The sequence below is a fragment of the Octodon degus genome, unplaced genomic scaffold, assembly GCF_000260255.1.
Source record: "Octodon degus isolate 3935 unplaced genomic scaffold, OctDeg1.0 scaffold00119, whole genome shotgun sequence".
Taxonomy (NCBI): Eukaryota; Metazoa; Chordata; class Mammalia; order Rodentia; family Octodontidae; genus Octodon; species Octodon degus.
In genome coordinates this window covers 2277150-2297524 of record NW_004524695.1, presented here as the reverse complement: position 1 = coordinate 2297524, position 20375 = coordinate 2277150, and the positions used below count along the sequence as shown (strand labels likewise).

Below are 20375 nucleotides of genomic sequence, written 5' to 3'. Positions count from 1 at the left end.
AAATAATTTAAAAAAAAATAAAAAAAAAGAAAGAAAGTAAAAGAAAAACTGATAGATGTTGGTGAAGACTCACAGGCACTGGCCGCAAACAAAGACATATGGACACTCAATGCAAGCAAAGTGAGGTCTAGAGCAAAAGGCTGCTGCCCCACCTTCAGTCTTTATTTTTATATATATTGAGTCTCAGCCTTTGGGTCACTTTAGGTGAACATAACAAGATCATATCATATGTGTCCAACTTAATGATTAGGCTATACATGAGCACCTGCTAGGCATCTAGGAGCAAGGACACAAAAACAGGGTGTCCTTGAGTAACCACTTGGTTACTCCAAGTGTAACCAAGAACCAAGTGTTCTTCGTTACTTCCACAACTATTGCTGCCCTGTTTTCTTTTTCTCATCCCACATGCCCTACAGGTTATTTAGCATGTCTATGTTTTAACCCTTTATTATCCCAACAGATAGATTTAATATAACCCCAATGGCATTCCTCTCAGAAGTAAACAATCTTAAAATTAATATAAGAGTTGGGGAGATAGCTCAGTAGAATAAGTGCTTGCCTGGCAAGCACAAGGTTCTGAGTTCAGTCCCCAGTACTTAAAAAATCTAATATGGAACCAGAAGATCTGTAAGATAAAGCACATAAAACTTTTGAAGGCATAGGAACAGGTAAAGACTTTCTGAACAGTGTCCCCAATGAACCACCAGAGTAAAGAGATAATCTATGGGATGGAAAAAGTTTTGTCAGATCTTCCACAGACACAGGACAAATATCTACATATAAAGAACTCAAAACAAAAGACCCAGGGGCTGGGGAGATGGCTCAGTGGAATAAGCACTTCCCTGGCAAGCGCAAGGGCCTGAGTTCAATCCCTGGTTCTGAAAAAAAAAAAAAAAAAAAGAAGACCCAATCAAGAACTGGAAAAATAAAATGAGTCAACACTTCTCAGAAGAAATGGCACAAAATGATCAAGAAATACATGAAAAAATGTTCAACATTACTTCGTGTTAGAGAAATGCAAATTTAAACAACTGAGATTCCATCTTATCCTGGAAAGAATGGGCATCATCAGGAACTTAAGTAATAAAAGTCAATTTTTCTGCAGGAAAATGGAATCTTCTACTTTTTGGAAGGAATGTAAAGTAGTACAAGCACTACAGAAATCACTTGGAGATTCCTCAAAAAACTAAAATTAGAAATCTCATTTAGCCTATTTCTTTTATTGGTATCTTCTGAGTCTTACTACAGTGATATGTGCATACTCATGCTTACAGCAGGAACACTTCCAATAGCTGAATCTTGAAAACAACCTATATGTTCATCAATAGACAAATGGATATGGAAAATACGGCACTTACACACAGTTTTGTACCACTCTCCCACAAAGAACGGTCAATTTGAGTCATTTGCAGAGAAATAGTTGCACCTTGAGACCATAAGTTTAAGTGAAATAAATCAGACAAATGGATTAAATATTGCATGGTTTCCCTTATATGAGAAACCCAAAATGCAAATAATTTAAAGGGAAAAATAAAAGATAGATAAAATTAAATATAAACCTCAAATAAAATGAATAGTTTTTAAATGTAAGTATGCCTCACACAATATTCAAAATATATTTATAGGCAGCCCAGGGCCCACTAGATCCTCACTCCAGCCAGCATCCAGGCCCAGTGGGCCTGGTGTGGAACTCTAAGGCAGAACTCCCTGTAAAGAGGCTAGAGGCAAGACCCACTCAGCTGATCCAGGAGCAGAACATTTTGCCAGAGTGGCACAGCAGGTTCATTTCCAAGGGCTGCTGCAGGAAGAAGTGGAGCACAGCAGCCAGACCCAAGCCACACCCACCTGGATGAGTTTGAACTTAGTAGATCCAGACCTGGTGCTAAGGTAATAGCTCTACACCAAGGGTCAGAAGATAGTGCTAAACTGCGGTACAGGGTTACAGGATAAATCCTGAGGGTACTTGATTGACCTTATCAGATACAAAATTTACATTTCTTGTTATATAGATCTTGCTTTAGCTTGGTCTTAACCATCCAGCAGAAAAGTATAAAAACGAGGTATATAAAGTAAAGCCATATTAATATGCTGAGCTGTGAAAGGCTCAAGTCAACAACTTCTGTGGATAACCCACTACTAATGTGGACTGCTGGACTGTGTTGGATTGTTTTCCTGAATTCATGCACCTATAGTATTTAGATGCCAATGGAATACTCATCTCTGACAGGACTAAACAAAAAAAGGCGATACAAAGGAAGGACCATTTTGTATCTGGGTGTGCAGAATAGTTAGGATAGATATACAGCTACTTTTGCTTAATTCAATGAGAAGAAAGATTTGTACTAATAGTATTTGGACAGGATATTCTGTCTGCATGTTGTACTATGGATAACCACTAAGAAGATAACAATGTACAATGTATTAATTATTGAGACTGTCCTATTAATCAGTTTTGAACCTGTGTCATTGATATTTGTTTCTCAATAAAATAAAATAAAAGAAGACAGTGCTATACAAAGTGGCAAAGAGAAGGAGCAAAATGCATTCTCAGGCCCTGAGCCCAACCAGAATGAATGCAGGAGACAATAGCACAGAAGAAATTGGAAATCACACACCTGAAATCTCTGAACTAATAGCGTCTAAAGTAAAGAAACAACTGCAGAAGTATAGAGGAAATCAGATCAGAAATAATTTCTGAATTAAAAAAGAAATGATAACTATAATGAAAAAAGTACTAAGTACTTCTAAAGAAGATATTGATAAAAAGTAGAGGAGACTATAAAAATGATGGAATCCTTGAATGAGCAATATAGGAAAGAAATAGAATGCATGAAGCAGATTCAAAGTAATAGACAGGAAATTAAAACCTCAATCACAAATTGGCAAAACCGTTTGAATGAAAGTGAAAATAGACTTCCAGACCTTGAAGACAGGAAAGAAGGAGTCAATACAAATGACATAAAAAGAATATGGGCAGAAGTAATAGCAGAAAACTTCCCAAATATGGGAAAACAATTGAACATTTAGGTAACCAAAGCATAGAGAACTCCAAAGAACATCAACTTAATTAAAACCATGCCCAGGGCTGGTGAGATGGCTCAGTGGTCTAAAGCACCTACTTAGAACAAGCTAAGCAAAGCACAGGGACCACGGTTCAATCCCCCAGCACCACATGCCAGCCAGCCCCGCCCCCTGGTGAGCTGGCCACACACACACATAAATAAATAAAATTTAAAAAAAAAAAAAAACATGCCCAGAAATATAATAATCAAGATTCCAGAAATTCAGCACAGGAACAGTATCCTGAAAGCTGCTAGAAAAAAAGAAACAGATCACACTTAAAGGAAAACCCATCAGAATAATGGCAGATTTCTCTTCACAAACCATCAAGTAGAGAAGAGCATGGAGCAAAGTACTACAAGTCTTGCAAGAAAACAAATTCTGACCCAGACTGATATATCCTGCAAAACTCTCTTTCAACTATAATGGAGAAGTGAAATACTTCTGTGACAAAGAACAACTAAGGAATTTCATGACAATAAAGACAACCCTACACAAACTACTAACAGATATTCTAGAGATGGATCAAAATGACCACAACTCCAAGAATGAGAATGGAAAGAAACCCACCAAATAGGGCAAATGATTAAACACAGGAGAAAAAGAGGTATGTAACAGCAGTCTTTCAAATATTCTTTTGTATATAGCAGCAAAATATTTCCATTAGCCTACCGTACAAATAGACTTCTCTTGCACCCTACGGGTCAAGATTCTGTCTGGATCTACAGGATGGCTATCAAGGAAATAGCAGTAGCTCAGTCCCACAAGTGACACCTGGCCCCCAGTAAGCATCATGGACACTGTCCATGTCTACCACATAATAGAACTTTGTGCAATATTCTATCCCAAAACTCTTAGCAGTGCTAGTCATATATTTGCCATCCGAGTATTTATCTTATGTTTTATTCTTAGTAATTTTTTACTATCATAAAAACTTTTTCTTAGTTGGTATTTTTGTCTGTATTAACCTAATCAAATACTCTGTGAGTGCTCTGAATTGATCACAGATTTGTACATATGATACACTACAGTCTGGCCTATTAGTTAGACTCACAATTTTAATTTTTGAATATTATTTTGAATACTTAATTGAATTTTAATTAATTAATAATCAATTTCTTGAATATTGCTTACTTTTAATTTTTGTTTTATGATTTATACTGTTTCTTTGAATTATAATCTATTTATAAAACATGGCATGATATTTTCTCCTAGTATTAGAAACTTTAAAAAGTATATTTTGATTTTCCATTGACTTTATTTCTTCCTTGTGTTTTACACACACACACACACACACACACACACACACATGAAAAAGTATCTATATAACCTGACATAAGATTGATACTGTTTTGTGGAAATCTTCAATGACCTTTTAAATTGGTTCATCAAATATAACTATATTTTGTATAGTCCTACATAGCTACCATGTTGAAAGCTCTTTATTCTTTATCCAGGACTATACAGCAATTTCTCTTGCCTTCTGGATTATGGTCTTTTTTATGTTCTATAGGCTACATCTGGAGATATTAGAATATTTGGAGTTTGTATAACTGGAAAATATTTTACTTTCATTTTTCAAAGGTATGTTTGCCAAGTATAAAATTCAATGAGAACAGATCTTTTTTTTTTTTCAGTCCTTTGAATAAATAAGTTTAGTTTCTTAAACATTTGCTCTTTTTTTCTTTTCTAATGTGGAATAAGATGCTATTTAATTTTGTTCTTCCAAGGCTAATATTTTTTTCTATGTATATGCTTTAATGATGTTTTTCTTTACAATTAGTTTTGGATAATTTCATCTTTGTGTATCTTGGTATGATTTTATTCATATTTCTTGTGCAAAAGTTTCATTTTTCTTGGAAATGTGGTGTTATAATTTTAACTAAATTTGGAAATTTTAATTTTTTTAAAAAAGATTTTTAAATATGTATTGCCCACCTTCTACTTTGAGAATTCTAATTATATAAACATAAGTTTCTTGATTTTGGCACAGAGTGAACTATTATATGATTGATCTATAAACTCTTTCTTCTTCATATTTATTTTAGACTATTTTTATTGTTATAATCATTTAAGTTTGTAAATAATTTTTTACAATGTGCAATCTATTATTAATCTCATGTATTCATTTCAGAAATATTTTTCTAAAATTCACTCTGTTACATCTTATATCTTTCACATTTCAGTGTTTGTCTACAATTTTTAATTTGCTATATAATTGTTATTGATTTTCAATAAAGTTAATATAGAGTTAAAAAATAAATAAAGCTATTTATGGTTATATATATTTATATTTATAGTAAAATTTTGTTTGCCTATACATTAAATGTAATTTGTAATTGAATATTCTATACATTTTTATTTGCTAATTCAACTTTGCTTCAAAATAAACATCAAACTATAACCAAACTAGATGATTAGTACCTTTCTCCAATTTACAAAAGAAAAACTTCCCTGAGCTTTGAGGAGTACTGTGCTTACAGGTAGGGTATAAACAGTTAAACTTCTTTTATTTTGGTAGTATTTGTGGTCTTTCTGCTAAGAGTTCAAGAATTTTCAAGCAAGAAATATATCTCAAATCAGAAGCATCAAATATTTTTTAAAACTAAAAATGGCTAATATATATATGAACCATGGAAACATTCTGATCTTCATATATCCAGAATTTTAAAATGTTCTTTTTAAATTATAAGGTAGAATTCGTATTTTTCATTTCACTCTATTAAGAATCACTTTCCGACACCTCCTTTCTCATTAGTGAGTAGCCAGCAACCTTTCAAAATTTAAGAATGTTCCATCACCACTGCTAAGTAGGAGGGGCCCTGGGAGGGGTGGCAGCATCACCCACGCATAAGGCTATGAAAACTTCGGATCCAACAAATGAGAAGCAGAGCTTATAAGATTTGTTGCCCTTGGTTATATGTCAAGAATGGCAGGCCTGCTGGAACAAGTTGGTCACTATTCTAGCCGAATCCTGGGAAAGATAGATAAAAACTGCAGAGACAAGTCAATATTGTGGAAATATTGTGACCTGAAGAACACACGGAGGAGTGTAGTGTGTCTGCTCACACAGGGATGCACAATCAAGGCTAAAAACTTTCAGAGCTGCACTTGGGGAAAGAGCCAGAAGAGCTGGCTCCTCCTGCAGTCCAGTGAAGAGAGTGGGGGCCGGCCTGCTGCTAATGGTCCTGCGTGGTTAGTAGTAAAACTACCATTAATCACCCCCAAGGCTTTGGAAGGCCAGGGTGTGGTAGAATAATCAGTGTACTGTACTTAGTTTATCAAGCTGTATACAAAACTACTGTGAGTTGGTATGAATAATCCCTGTCCTTAAGCAACATAAGAAGTTTAGGGCATAGTTCACAATACTAATGGACATTTATTATGTGCTGACTATAGACCACAGGGTGACCTCCTCTTAAGTACTTCCTATGTGTTTGACAACATTTAATCCTCTCAGAAGCCACACAAGGTAGGTCATATTGTCATCTTCACTTTATAAGTGAGTGGACCGTGGCCCAGAGAGACCTTGTTACAGGTCTGGTGAGTGGAAGAAACAGTCTTCTAATCAGGCAGTTGGGAGAAGAGATCACACACCAACCACCAAACCTCAACGCTTTCTTAAATGGTTAGTCAAGTCTCCACTGTGTGAAACAGCTCACTAAAAAAAAAAAAAAAAAAAACAGAATCACAAGCCTACAATAGGAAGAAGAGAAAATGTAGACACCTTGATTGCTACAGAAATTTACTAGATACACAACCATGTTGGAAGCTTCCCTGATCAGAATTCAGAGAAAAAACAGTAGGTGATCAAACTGGCTGCTGCTCAGTTACCTGGAGATTCTTCTAGAGCAGACCAGCCAGCTAAAGTTATGTCATATCTATCATCTGCTTGGGATGAATTTACCCTAAAACTACATTGACTGTTTATCTGAAATGCAAATTTAATTAGGTAGCCCAGGCTTTTCTTGCCAATATGGCAACTCAGCAGGGTCAAACAAGCTCCAGGTGCACCAGTGGTTAACATTTAAAAAACTAATACTATATAGAGCTGGGCTGGGAAATTCTCTGTGTGACAAAGGAAGTCAGGGTGCCGATGTATGAACATTTTAGACTTGGGTGACTTTTGCATATCTTGGCTGGGATTTTTTGAACAACTACCCAACTCCTTCTGAGAACACCAGTGCTGAACTGTCTACAAATTTCTTGATAAACAAGATTGATGACACAATGAAAGAAAAAAATGCTCAACACTAATGGTTAAAACCACATGGATTAAATTGGGCTGAAGAGAACTTTGGAAAGGGCTAACAGCCACTCACAGCGTTTGGCTGACAGAGCAGGAGCCTGAAAATCTTTTGTCTCCTCTAGACAGTGCTCTATCTCTTCAACAGTCACTGAAAAACGTTCTGTCCCAGCACTGCTGACATGCTCTGGAGAGATGAACTGCACTGTGGTGAAGGACAGCAAAAGCAATAGTCCTTCTAAGAAATGGCCAGAGGAATCACTGTGGAGGGCAGTGCTAGCTGGGCTTCTGCCACTCTGTCTTATAATTATAACTAGGCTGCCAGGAAAATCCTCTCTGCTTTCCAACAGGGTTTGGAAATGTGCCCCCTGGCTCACCCTACTTGAACTCCTGGGGGGACAGGGAAAGTGCTCCTAGGAGGCGGCTGGGAGCTCTTCCCACACACAAGCAAGCACTCAAACACAGCGATGTAGGAAACCTGGATATTTTGCTCTGCATCAAACTGATACTAAGCTCAAGACAGCAAACCAAGCCCAAGGTACAGTTCTGAGACCAGAGATCCTAAATGAAAAGTAAAACCTGTAGAAATTTACTACAGGAAACAGTCTGAGGATTGATTCATCTAAAACTTCTAGATCAATAAAATGCCAGAAAAATCACCAGAGAGAAAGCAAAGGATGCTGCTCCGTACCTTCCGTCTAAATCCTCGATGTCTTTTATGAACAGGCCTCCTTGGTGTTTGCACAAATTCTTGCATGCCTTCAGGTGGCCCTTGTTCTTGTACAAGATATAGTCTTTGCCGGTGCTCTTATTTCGAAAAAAATTGATTCCTTCTTTGAGACTGGCAGCTTCAACAGGTGACAGACGCAGCAGGGTCTCGGTTGTCTGTTTCAGGCTATGAGAAGAGGAACATGTGAAGGGGAACATTAATAATGTCAGGTGGGATCATTGGGAACCTACAGCTCAGAGCCCCTCTCCGAGCACCCAGGCTTGGTGGCCACCTAGTGAGGTCCTGACTTCCCCCTCCCAGTGGTGCATTCTTCCTCTAAAGGATCAACTTCTCTTTTCTAAGGATCTCAGATGTTTCTCACTTGCCTGTCCATCATTTGCTGGCTCCGGGTATTTCCAAAGAGTTACAGTTGCTCTTTCCGTTGCTGTTGCTCTTTTGTTCCTGTGAGGTGTTAGTCTGCCTGCAGAGAGAATGTTTAAAGTTTCAGTTGCTATTTTCTCCCTGTACCACACCTTTCACAGCCAGTGGCTGTCTTCAGGCTTCAGTGCTAAGCCGTTGCAGCTCTTTCCGGGTCTCCTGCATCTGCCCTTTGCTCTGCGTAGAAGCAGCTCTGCTCTTTCATCTCTCACCACCATCTATCAGCCTTGAGACTCAGGTACAGCACTGTAGCCCCTGCAGGCCTGGCTCTGAGACCCTCCCAGGTGGGATCCAGCATGCTGTGAATGCTCCGTGTCTCTGCAGAAGACTGAACACAGCACTTAGAAAGCCTCCTTCTTCCTCGAGAAGGACAACTCGAAACGTACTCCGTGCTGTCTCAGCGCTCCCCCCCACACACACACACACACTTAGCACATGTGGCATGTCCTCACGAGCTAGCTATTTAACAAATTAACCCTCCTGCTGCTGTATATTTTGTTTAGAAAGCCTCAGTGTCTTTTCTGTGCAGTGTACCTTGTTCATGCAGCACTGTAATTCTTGCTGATTGTATTCTATAGTGTAGTACTATAGTTTTATGTTCTATTACACATTACAGTACTGGATGTAAGGGATATACAAATTAAAGTAGCAACATCAACTGGAGTTTCCCTTAGCCATTTCTTTGTTCTGAAAATTGCATTGTCCATACTATGTACAATTCCTCACTAAGACCAAATCAGTTAATAAGTTACTTGCAAGAACTAAGCAAGATTGCTACGTGAAGAACACCTGTAACTGAAAAAAATGTCATAGATGGGTAAAAAAACCTGCCAGTGAAGAGAATAAAGAATGACTTCCAACCTTAAACTGGGGAAGGTACCTCTGTAATTATGATATACTCCCTCAAAGTGCATTCTGTGTGTGTGTGTGTGTGTGTGTGTGTGTGTGTGTGTGTGTTACCGGTGATTGAACTCAGGACCCTGAGTTCAAGGGTGTTTGCCAGGCAAACACTTACTCTACCGAGCTATCTCCCTGGACCCAAAGCAAATTCTTATGGTCACTTCTGTCCCAAGTTCTTGGCAGTTCTGTTCAAAAGGTTTGAAATTTTTCCAAAAGCATATTTTAAATGAATCCAAATGAAATTCATTATAGGCTTCATAATAGCCTTTTGTGACTTTATTGTGTGAGTTCAAATATTCAGTGCTAAGCCTAAGTAAGCACAGAGGCAATTCCTGGAATAATGCAAAGTATAAAAAGAAAACCTCTTGAGTTTTATTTTATTTGACTGAATAAACCAAACAACCAGAGGTCTGTGTTAGACTCCAAACCTGGTAATATAGTGGATAAAACACAATGTACTAATGACATCAGTTTCCAGCTCAATATAAAGTCATTTAGAGCCTAAGCAAAAGAAAAAAAAATGCTCCTATATACATGATTTTATGTATTAATGTTTAATTCATGCCTATTAATAAAACAAAAGAATGAATTTCATTTGGACATTTTCATATATGCATGTGAGATATTTGATTACTTCTCACACTATCACTGGTTAATCTTAATTGTCAATATGACTAAACTAAGAATCTTCTGGGCAGGTGATTGGGTCATAGGGGGGCTGTAGTTATGGGTGGATTAATCCACTGGTGCTCATGGCTAAATGTGCTCTTAGGAGAGGGTGCACATCTGTAAGAGTGGGTCACAGGGTGCATGCCTTTGAAGAACACGTCTCTCAGTGCTGGTCTTCCCCTATGCTCTGAGTCCAGGTTCCATTAAATGAGCAGCTGTTTCCTGCTCCATCCCTCCACCTTGATACTCCTGCTTTGAAGCCAGCTGATAGTGGACTAAACTTCTGGAATCATGAGACAAATAAACTGTTTCCTCCTTTAAGTTGTATATGTTCATGGATGAGTCTCATCCAAAATGTATGAATGAAGGCAGGAACAAAAGAGTCTACACTTGGACTGGCCACATAGCTCAGCAGACTAAAGCACCTGCTTAGGCAGAGAGTAGAGGCTGGGGTTCGATCCCCAGTATGCCATGCCAGCCCTGCCCCCAGGGCACACTGAGACAGCGATTGAGACTGGGTGTGGTGGTTCATGACTGTTATCCCAGCACGCCTGTAATCCCAGCACTTGGGAGGCTGTAAACAAGAGGATCACTACTCGTCCAATCTATACAGTGAGACCCTGTAGACACCAGTAGACCCTGTCCTAAAATACTCATTCTGGGCTGGCCAGGTAGCTCAGCAGATTAAAGCACCTGCTTAGGCAACAGGGACCGGGGTTCAATCCCCGGCATGCAGTGACGGCCCCAGTCCCAGGGCACGCTGAGAAGGCAATTGAGACTGGGGATGGTGGTGTGTGCTTGTAATCTCAGCTCTTAGGAGGCTGAAAACAAGAGAATCACTTCGAGTCTGATCTGTGTAGTGAGACCCTGTAGATCCTGTACTAAAAAAAGGGATACTCATTCTGTTCTTGAGATAGGTGTTAATTACAAGGGTATGTCCATGTTATGAACATTTTAAGAGTTATACACTTATGAATTGTGTGTTTTTTGTGACTATTAACAACTGTGGATGTCAGGTATTTTGTCCCAATGACGAGAGACCTGTCTAACGCACCCCACGACTTCTCTTACCTTCCTGTTCCCTTCCTCGACTCCCTTCTTCTTCTCGAATAATTTTCCTTATATTTTTATGTTATCATTTCCCCCCATAAGAGAAAAACAAGTGATACTTGTCCAAGTCTGGTTTATTTTGCTTAGTGTCATGGTCTCCAGTTTCATCTCTTTCCTGCAAATGACGTGAGCTCATTGTTCTATATGCCTGAATACTACTCCATTAGGTATATATACCACAGTTTTTCTCCTTTCATCTGTTGATAAAGCTAGTCTGATCCCATAATTTGGCTATTGTGAACTCTGCCACAATAAACATGGATATGTGTCTCTATAGTATTGGAGATGTTAACTCCTTTGGGTATATAACAAAGGATAGTATAGCTGGATCATATGCTAGTTCCATTTTTAGCTTTTTGATGAACCTCAACATTGATTTCCATACTGGTTGTACTTATCTACATTCTTACCAACAATGTAAGTTTCCATTCTCTTACTTCCTCACCAGTATTCCCCCCCCGCCCCGTGGTACAGATTCAACACAGAGAGGCAAGCACTCTAGCTATGTCTCCCATACTTTATTTTATTTCGCTCTATTTTATTCTCAGACAGTGTCTCACTGAGTTACCCAAGCTGGCCTCAAATTTGTGATCCTCTTGTTTCAGCTTCCTGAGTAGCTGTGCTCCACCTATATTTTGTATTCTTTATGACAGCCATTTCTTCTGCAATGAGAGAGAATCTCAGTGGTAGTTTTGCATGTTGGTGATGGCTATAGACATTAAACCTGTTCCCCCATATACTTATTGGGCATTTATATTTCCTTTGAGAAGTGTTTCTAGAGTTCATTTGCATATGTATTGATTGGATTACCTCATCTCTTGGCGTTTTATTTTTAATGTACTCTAGATACTAATCCTGTATCAAAACAATAGGTGGCAAAGTTTTTTCCCATCTGTAGCTGTCCCTTTACTATGTTTTTTCTTTGCTTTGCAAAAGTGAAAACAGCTTTATAACTTGATGCAATACTATTTGCCAGTTCTTTTTTATTAAGCTAATTGGTGCATATTGATCACACTCATTATAGGGGATTTGTACAAACACTTGGCATGTCTTTGTACCTCTTTTTTCTCATTCCCCTCCCCTTCCTTCAACCCTTCCTTATTTACAAAGCCTTGCATCTATTTTATCTTTCTTTTCTCACTGTTTTTCTTTTCCTTTCCTTCCTTTCCCTCTCTCCTCTTTCCCCTCCCAGGTTCCCATTTTCTTTTAAATAATTTCTTCCTATTACACAAGATCCATTATACATTTTTGTTAATTTTTAAAAGAGAATAAATTAGAATTAAAACAGAAAAATTGAAAACGATATAGAATTTCACTTAACAAATACTATGAATTTCACATTATTTGTTGAAATACAGTGTTGTCATCTAACTAGTTATTCATATTACCAGATATATGTGTGTAAAATTGAAGAAATAAAAAGAAGAAAGAAATGTTTTTCTTTTATTAATTTCATAAATATTATTTCTTCAATAAGAAACATTTATTATTTCTTCAATAAATGTTCTTATTGAAGAAATAATATTTATGAAATTAATAAAAGAAAAAATACAAACAATTGAAAAAAAGGAGATGAAACAAATTAAAGCATTAACTGCTTCTCTGTATATACCAGCAGAAATGCACAGTACAACTGTCCAAACCATCCTGCGTACATACATAGATAAATCTTTCCCTCACTCCCCTTCTTATCCTTCTCAACTCAGTAACTGTTTCCTTTTGAATAAGTTCATTCTAGGGGCTAGGGAGATAGCTCACTGGCATAAGCACCTGCCTGGCAAGCACAAGGTCCTGAGTTCGATTCCTGATACCACACACACACACACACACACACACACACACACAAGAAGTGAATAAGTTCATTCCCTTTTCCCAGTATCTATTGTACTCTTCAGTTTCCATTTTTCTTTTTCAAGTTCTTACACTAAGGAAACAATACAATACTTGCAAATGCAGATCTGATTTATTTCACTTAAGAGTATGGTCTCTAGTTGCATCCATTTACCAACAAAAGACTCAAATTTATCCTGCTTTATAAGTGAATAATACTCCATTGTGTAAATATACCACATCTGCTTTATCCATTCTTCAGTTGATAGGCATCTGGATTGTTTCCAGGATTTAGCTATGATGAACTATATACACGGGTGTACATATATTGCTGTGGTATGAGGTTTTCAGTTCTTCTGGAAAAATACACAGAAGGGGATAGCTGGCTTGAATGGAACTTCCAATCCTACCTTTATAAGGAAACCTCTCACTGATTTCCACAGTGGTTGTACAAGTCTGTACTCCCATCAATAGTGCAGACGGGTTGGGGCCAGGGCGATGGCTCAGTGGAGTAAGCACTTCCCTGGCAAGCGCAAGGACCTGAGTTCAATCCCTGATTCCACAAAAAAAAAAAAGTCTGGAGAAGGGTTCCTTTTTCTCCACAGCCTCCCCAGCATTTGTTATTGACTGACTTCTTGATGTTAGTCATTCTTTCTGGGTGAGATGGGATCCCAGTGCTGTTTTAATTTGCATTTCTTGAGTGACCAATGATGTTGAACATTTTTAAATATATTTACTTACCATTGGTGTTTCTTCCTCTGAGAAGTGTATATTCATCTGAGATGCCCATTTTTGGATTGGGTCTTTGAATTTGGGGGTCTGATTTTTAAAAATTCTTTGTATGTTCTATATAGAAAGTGTTTGTCAAAGGGACAGTCAGCTACAATTTTTTTCCCGGTTTGTAGGTTTTTGCTTTTGTTTTTTTGAGAATTCTTTGCAGAGCAAAAACTTTTTTAAAAGATAAGACCCCCGTTGTTGATTCTTTGAAGCATTTCCTGTGCAGTTTGATTTTTGTTCATGAACTCTCTCCCTACCCCTGTGTCTTTAAGATTTCCATCCACATTTTTTTCCAGAAGATTTAGCATTTCTGTTTTAATATTTAAATCTTTGATTCATTTTCACTGTAGCTTTGTGCATGGTGATAGGCATGGGTCTAGTTTTAGCCTTTGGCATGTGGAAACCCAGTTTTTCCAACACTATTTATTAAAGAGGCTATCTTTCTTCCTATACATTTTGTTCTTATTTATACTTTCCTTTTCTCACAACAGAGACAATGTGATATTTACACATGCTTGGCTGATCACTTACAAGTATGGTCTCAAGGTGCATCCACTTAGCTAGAAATATCTCAAGCCTTTTCTTCTTTATGGGTGGATAGTATTCCATTGAATATAAAAAATATCCTTTTTTTATTCATTCATCAGTTGTAGGGCATTTGGATTGCTTCCAAGATTAAGCTATACACATGGGTGCCACTATAAACATGAGTATACATATACCACCATGGTATCATGCTTTTTATTCTTTTGGGAAGGTACTAAGAAAGGGTATTAAGTGGGCCTTCTAGTCCTAGGTTTTTGAGGAAACTCATACTGATCTCCACAGTGGTTTCACCAGTCTTCACTTCCAACAACAATGGAGAAAGGATCCTTTCTCCCCACAGCCAGCCTAGCGTTTGTTATTGTTTGATTTTTTTGATAATAGCCATTTTTTCTGGAGTGAGATGGAATCTCAACATTGTTTTAATTTGTCTCTCCCATGAACAATGACATTGAAGATTCTTTCATATATTTACTCAGTATTTTTACCATATCTGAAAAGTTTATATTCATCTCAATGGCTCATACTTGGATCGGGTCTTTAAATTTGGGAGATCTGATTTTTTCAATTTGTTCTACATTCTAGATAATAGTGAACATGCTTAGCTCCTTTGTTAAAGATAAAGTGGCTGGGTGTGTTTGGAGTTGTTTCTGTATCCTCTAATCTGTTCCACTGATCCTCAGGTCTGTTTTGTTGCCTGTATCATGTTGGTTTTTTGTTCGTTTGTTTTTGTTTTTATTTTTGTTTACTGTATTTAGGACAGGGTCTATAGGGTCTACAGGGTCTCACTATGTAGGTCACGTTTGTAGTGATTCTCTTGTTTTCAGCTTCCCAAGTGCTGGGATTACAGGTCTATGCCACCATGCCCAGTCTCAATCCCAATCTCGGCATACCGTGGGGGCAGGACCAGCATGGCACACCAGGAATCGAACCCTGGCTGCTGCAGTCTTCCAAAGCAGGCGCTTTAGTCTGCTGAGCTATCAGGCTGGCCCTACCATGCTGTTTTTATCACAGTATAATTTCAAGTCAGGGATTGTGATGCCCTGCCTTGTCTTTGTGGCCCAGAATTTTTTTCACTGTGCTAGGTCTCTTCTGGTTCTAAGTGAATTTTAAAATTGTTTTCTTAAGTTCTGTGAAATATGCTGTTGGAATTTTGATCAAGACTAGATTAAGTCTATATAACAATGTTGGAAATATGACCATTTTCACTACATTCGTTCTTCCTAACCAAGAACAAGGAATACCTTTTCATTTTCTGATATCCTCTTTGATCTCCTTTTTCAGAGTACTGTAGTTTTCAAAGTAGAGAGGTCTTTTATTTCCTTTGTTAGATTGATTTCTAAGACTTTCTTTTTTTTGGATACTATTGTAAAAGGTATCATTTACCTAATTTCTCTCTCAGTGAGTTTATTATTTGTGTATGAGAAGGCTATTAGTGTTTGAATGCTGACTTTGTATCCAGTTATGCTACTAAATTTGGTTACTAAAGCTAGAATTCTCTTGGTGGACTTTTTTGGAGATTTCTATGTAAAATATCATGTTATCTACAAATAATGATAATTTAATTTGTTCCTTTCCTATCCTTATTTCTTTTATCTTGTCTAATTGCTCTGGCTAATGTTTCCAGAACTATTTTGAATAAGAGTGATGACAATGGGCATCTTTGTCTTTTTAATTTTTTTAATCATTTATTTATTTGGTACAGGGTCTCACTACAAAGCTCAGACTCATAGTGATCCTCTTACCTCAGCCTCCTCAATGCTGAAATTACAAGTGTGTAATACCATGCCTACTTTTGGTGGCTGATATGGTGTGTGGTACTGGGGATCCAACCAGGGTCCTTGCACTTGCCAGGCAGGTGCTTAGACTGCTGACCTATCTCGCCAGCCCAACATCCTTGTCTTTTTTTTTTCCTATACTGAGGATCAAACTCTGGACCTTATGCTTGCCAGGAAGGCACTATGCCACTGAGCTATCTCCCTAGCCCTGGACATCCTTGTCTTATTACTGATTTATTTTGTTCATTTAGTAGGATGTTGGCTGTTGGTTTGTCACAGATGGCTTTTATTGCACTGAGATAAAGACCATGTATTTCAATCCTTTCTAGGGGTGTTAGCATGAATGTGTGTTCAATTTTTCAAAAGCTTTTTTTTGTATCTATTGATATGATCCTATGGTTTTTGTCCTTGACTCTGTTAATATAGTGTATTATGTTTATTGATTTACATATGCTGAACCATCCCTACATCCCTGGGATGAATCCTACTTGGCCATAGTGTATACTCTTCTTGATAACTTGCTGCACTATGTTTTCCAGTGTCGTATTGAGAATTTTGGCTTCTCTATTCATTAGGGAAGTTGGTCTGTAGTCTCTTTTTTTGGTTGGATTCTGCTTTGGTTTTGCTATCAAAGTCATTCTTGCTTCCAGAAAAGAATCTGGGAGGATTGCTTCCTTTTCAATTGCATAAAAGAGTTTGAGAAGCTGCAGCATTAGGTCTTATAGAACTTATCAATAAGTCCATCTGCACTCATGCTTTTCTTCATTGGTAAGTTTTTATTACATATTTAATTTAATTGATTGATATTGGTTTATTTATAATATTTATATATTCTTGATTCAGCTTTGCTAATATGTGTGTGTCCGTTTCTTGTGTGTTTTCCATCTTATTAGAACACAGGTTCTTGAAGTAGGTATTGGTGATCTGTATTTCTCTAGGATCTATGTAATTTCATCATTTTTATTTCTAAATGCATAGATTTGAGTCTTTTCTTTTTTGGATAAGGTTGGCTAAGAGTTCATCAATTTTATTTCATCTTTCAAAGAACTAACCCTTTAATTATTGATTATTTATACATTTTTTTTAGTCCCCATTACATTAATTTCTGCTCTGATCTTTATAATTTCTTCCTTTATGTAAGTCTGGGCTTGACTTGCTCTTTCTAGAAGCTTGGGGTTCACAAATAGATTGTTTATTTGAACTTGCTCTGTTTTTCTGATATGAGCATTCACCAGCATAAATTTATCTTGTAGGACTGCTTTGCTTGCGTTACAAATGTTGTTTTTTAAAAAATGTATTTGGTACAGGGTTGACAAGGTTTACAGAGTCTCACTACTAGATTGGACTCATAGTGATTCTCCACCATGCTCAGTCTCAATCGCAGTGTGCTCTGGGGGCAGGGCCAACACAGCACACCAGGGATCGAACCCAGCTGCTGCTCTCTGCCTAAGCAGGCACTTTAGTCTGCTGACCTATCTGGCAGGCCCTTCTATACATTCAGATATGTTGCACCATCATTATCATTTAATAGTAGAAGCTAATTTCTTCTTTACTTTCATCATTGCTTGTTCAGGAGGGTGTTAGTTTCCATGTGTTTATGACATTCTTGTTATTTCTTTTTACATTGATTTATAAACACATTGCACTACAGTTTGATAAAAGCATGGGATAAATTCAATTCCTTTGCATTTACTTAAACATGTTCTATGGCTATCATGTCATCTCTTTTGGAGATATCCCATGTACAACTGAAAAGAATGTGTATTTTAATGTTGCAGGGCAAAAATTCTATAAACATCTACTACATCCATTTGTTCAAAAAGTTGGTTCAGCTCTAATATTTCACTATCAGTTTTTTGTCTAGTTGATCTGTCTGTGACAGTAGGTATTGAGGTCCTCCATTATAACTGTATTAGTGCTTATTTGATTTTTCATGTCTATTAATATTTGTTTTATGTAGTTGGGCACACACACTGGCATTTGGTACATATATATTTATGATTGTTATCTCCTCCTCTTGGATTCTTTACCAGGATGTAATGAACTTCTTTATCTCTCTTGATATGTCTTGGCTTGAAGTTCACTTTTTCTGCAAATAGCAACTATCTCTGCTTTTCTCCTGGTTACTGTCATAGGAAATATTTTCCATACTTTGAGTGTATAAACTTATTTTTGAATTGAATATATTCCTTGTACGCAGTATCTTGTTAAATCTTGCATTGAACCATTCTACCACTCTGTTCTTTTGATTGGTGAATTGGGATTGTTAATGTTGATAGTTATAACTGGTATGAATTGACTTATCTTTGTTATCTTTCTGTTGTTGGTTCCTTCCCCACCCCTTTGTTTCACTGCCTGCCTTACCTAGTGGATTCCTTCTGTTTGGGTCCATCAAGTGATAATCCTTGTTATCTCTTTCTGGAATGTACTTCAGAACATTATGGAGTGTTGGTTTAGTATTTATGATTTTCCTCATGTGTTCCTTGGAAGCACATGGAAGTATCATATTTCTTGACCAATTTTGAAAAGTAACTTTTTGTTATACAACAATCTGAGTTGGAGGTTCTTACCTTTTAGGGTTTGAAATATTTTACTCCAAGCTTTCTTTGTCTTGAGGGTTTGTATTGAGAAGTCTGCTTTGATTGTGATGGGCTTTCATTTATAAATTATTTGTTTCTTTTCTCTAACAGCTTTTAATACTCTGTTCTTGTGTTGAATTTCTAGAATCTTGACTATTATGTTCCTTGGCATACATTTTTTAAAATCATGGATATTTGGAGTTCTATATGTCTGATTTATCTATGTCAAATTCTTTTTCTCTGCTTCAGAAGATTTCAGCCATGACTTCTGTGAGTTTTTATTTTATGTCATTTGCACTATCTCCTATTTTTCCATTGATTCCAGTCAACCTTATGTTGTTCTTTGTGTCACCTATCGGCTATTGGATTGATCTCTCATGTTCCCATGCTATTTTAAGAAATCTTTCTTTTCTTGATCACTAACTAAAATCCTGCCATCTGTGTCTCAGTTTCTATCCTCAGATTAGCTCATTCTGCTGTGTATACTTTTCAGTCTTCTGAATATATGTTTGAATCTGTTTTATTGATTCCATTTCTTTCCTATTGTGGCTATTCACGTGTTCCATCATTTTCCTAAGCAATGTTTCAATGTTTTTTTAAAAAACATTCTTTAAAAATAACCATTAAAGAAACACAAAAACACACAAAACCGCCCCCCCCCGACGTTTCTATAGAGGCATAAATTTTCCTTTTGTCTCAGTCTTGGTGCTTGACATAGTTACATGGCATCTGAAGTTTTGTGGTATTTTGTTTGCATGCAGTTTGGCCTCAATTTTTATTTTCCTTACCCATTCTTCTCTTAATGAGCCCCTATCCTGGTTCCATTTCTTTCTTACTGTGAATTGCATGACTATAAACATGATGAACAAGTGTCCCTATAATATACTGACTTTCAAATTCTTCAGGTATATAACAAAGAATGGTATAACTGGGTCATGGTAACTCTGAAGCAGGTGATAGCAGAGGAAAAGGTTGGAGAAAGAAGGTAGAGCACACTTTTGAGCCTGATTTCTGAAACTAGATGTATCTTCTTAATTAGACAGTTCAGGACTAAGATGTATAGGTCCGAAACCAATGGAAAAAGATAACCATGTAAGACTCACACCTTGCTGATAATTCTCCTTTTAACTTTTTGAAAACTCATCCTACTGATTTCCATAGCTACTGTACTAATTTACATTCCCAGCAGTGTATGAAGCTTCCTGTTTCCTGGAATCTTTGTGAGCATTCCTTGTTTTTTGTATTCTTGATGAAAGCCATGCTGGGTGGAGTGAGACAGAATCTTAATGTGGCTTGGATTTGTACTTCCCTAATGTCTAGATGTATTCTATCTATCTCCATAAAGAACAGCTATCTTCAAGAACTTAAAAAACAACAAATGCTGGTGAGCTTGTGAGAGTTAAAGAATGTTTAAACTTAGTGATAGGAATATAAACAGCACAAACACCATGGAAATCAGTGTGGAAGTTCCTCAAAAATAAACAAATAAATAAATTAGAAATTCTGTTTGATCCAGCTACACCTCTTCTGGGTCTTCCAGAAAGAGTTGACTTTGTATTACATATGCAAATACCCATTTTACAGCAAAACAACTAATAATAGCTAAATCTTGGGGAAGTCACCAATATGTCCTTCAAAAGATGAACAGATAAAGAAAAAATAGAGGATGACTCTTCAGAAGTAGGAAGAACATGTTCAAATAGGAAAGGAACAAGAGACAGAGGAGGAGGTAGGGA

General features: G+C 37.1%; 1 protein-coding gene across 2 annotated transcripts in view; it reads right to left on the bottom strand.

Annotated features, from left to right (window-relative positions):
* The window catches only part of LOC101576406 (cytidine monophosphate-N-acetylneuraminic acid hydroxylase), a 93338-nt gene extending 84564 nt beyond the window's left edge, over window positions 1-8774 (bottom strand). For both annotated transcript variants that reach the window (XM_023700007.1, XM_023700008.1), the window contains exons 1-2: window positions 8402-8774; window positions 7998-8201 (exon numbers count right to left, since the gene is read on the bottom strand). In XM_023700007.1, the coding sequence (XP_023555775.1) occupies window positions 7998-8201; window positions 8402-8412 (215 nt within the window). In that variant the 5' untranslated portion in view covers window positions 8413-8774. The remainder of the gene's footprint in view (window positions 1-7997; window positions 8202-8401) is intronic.
* Window positions 8775-20375: the final 11601 nt, after the last annotated feature.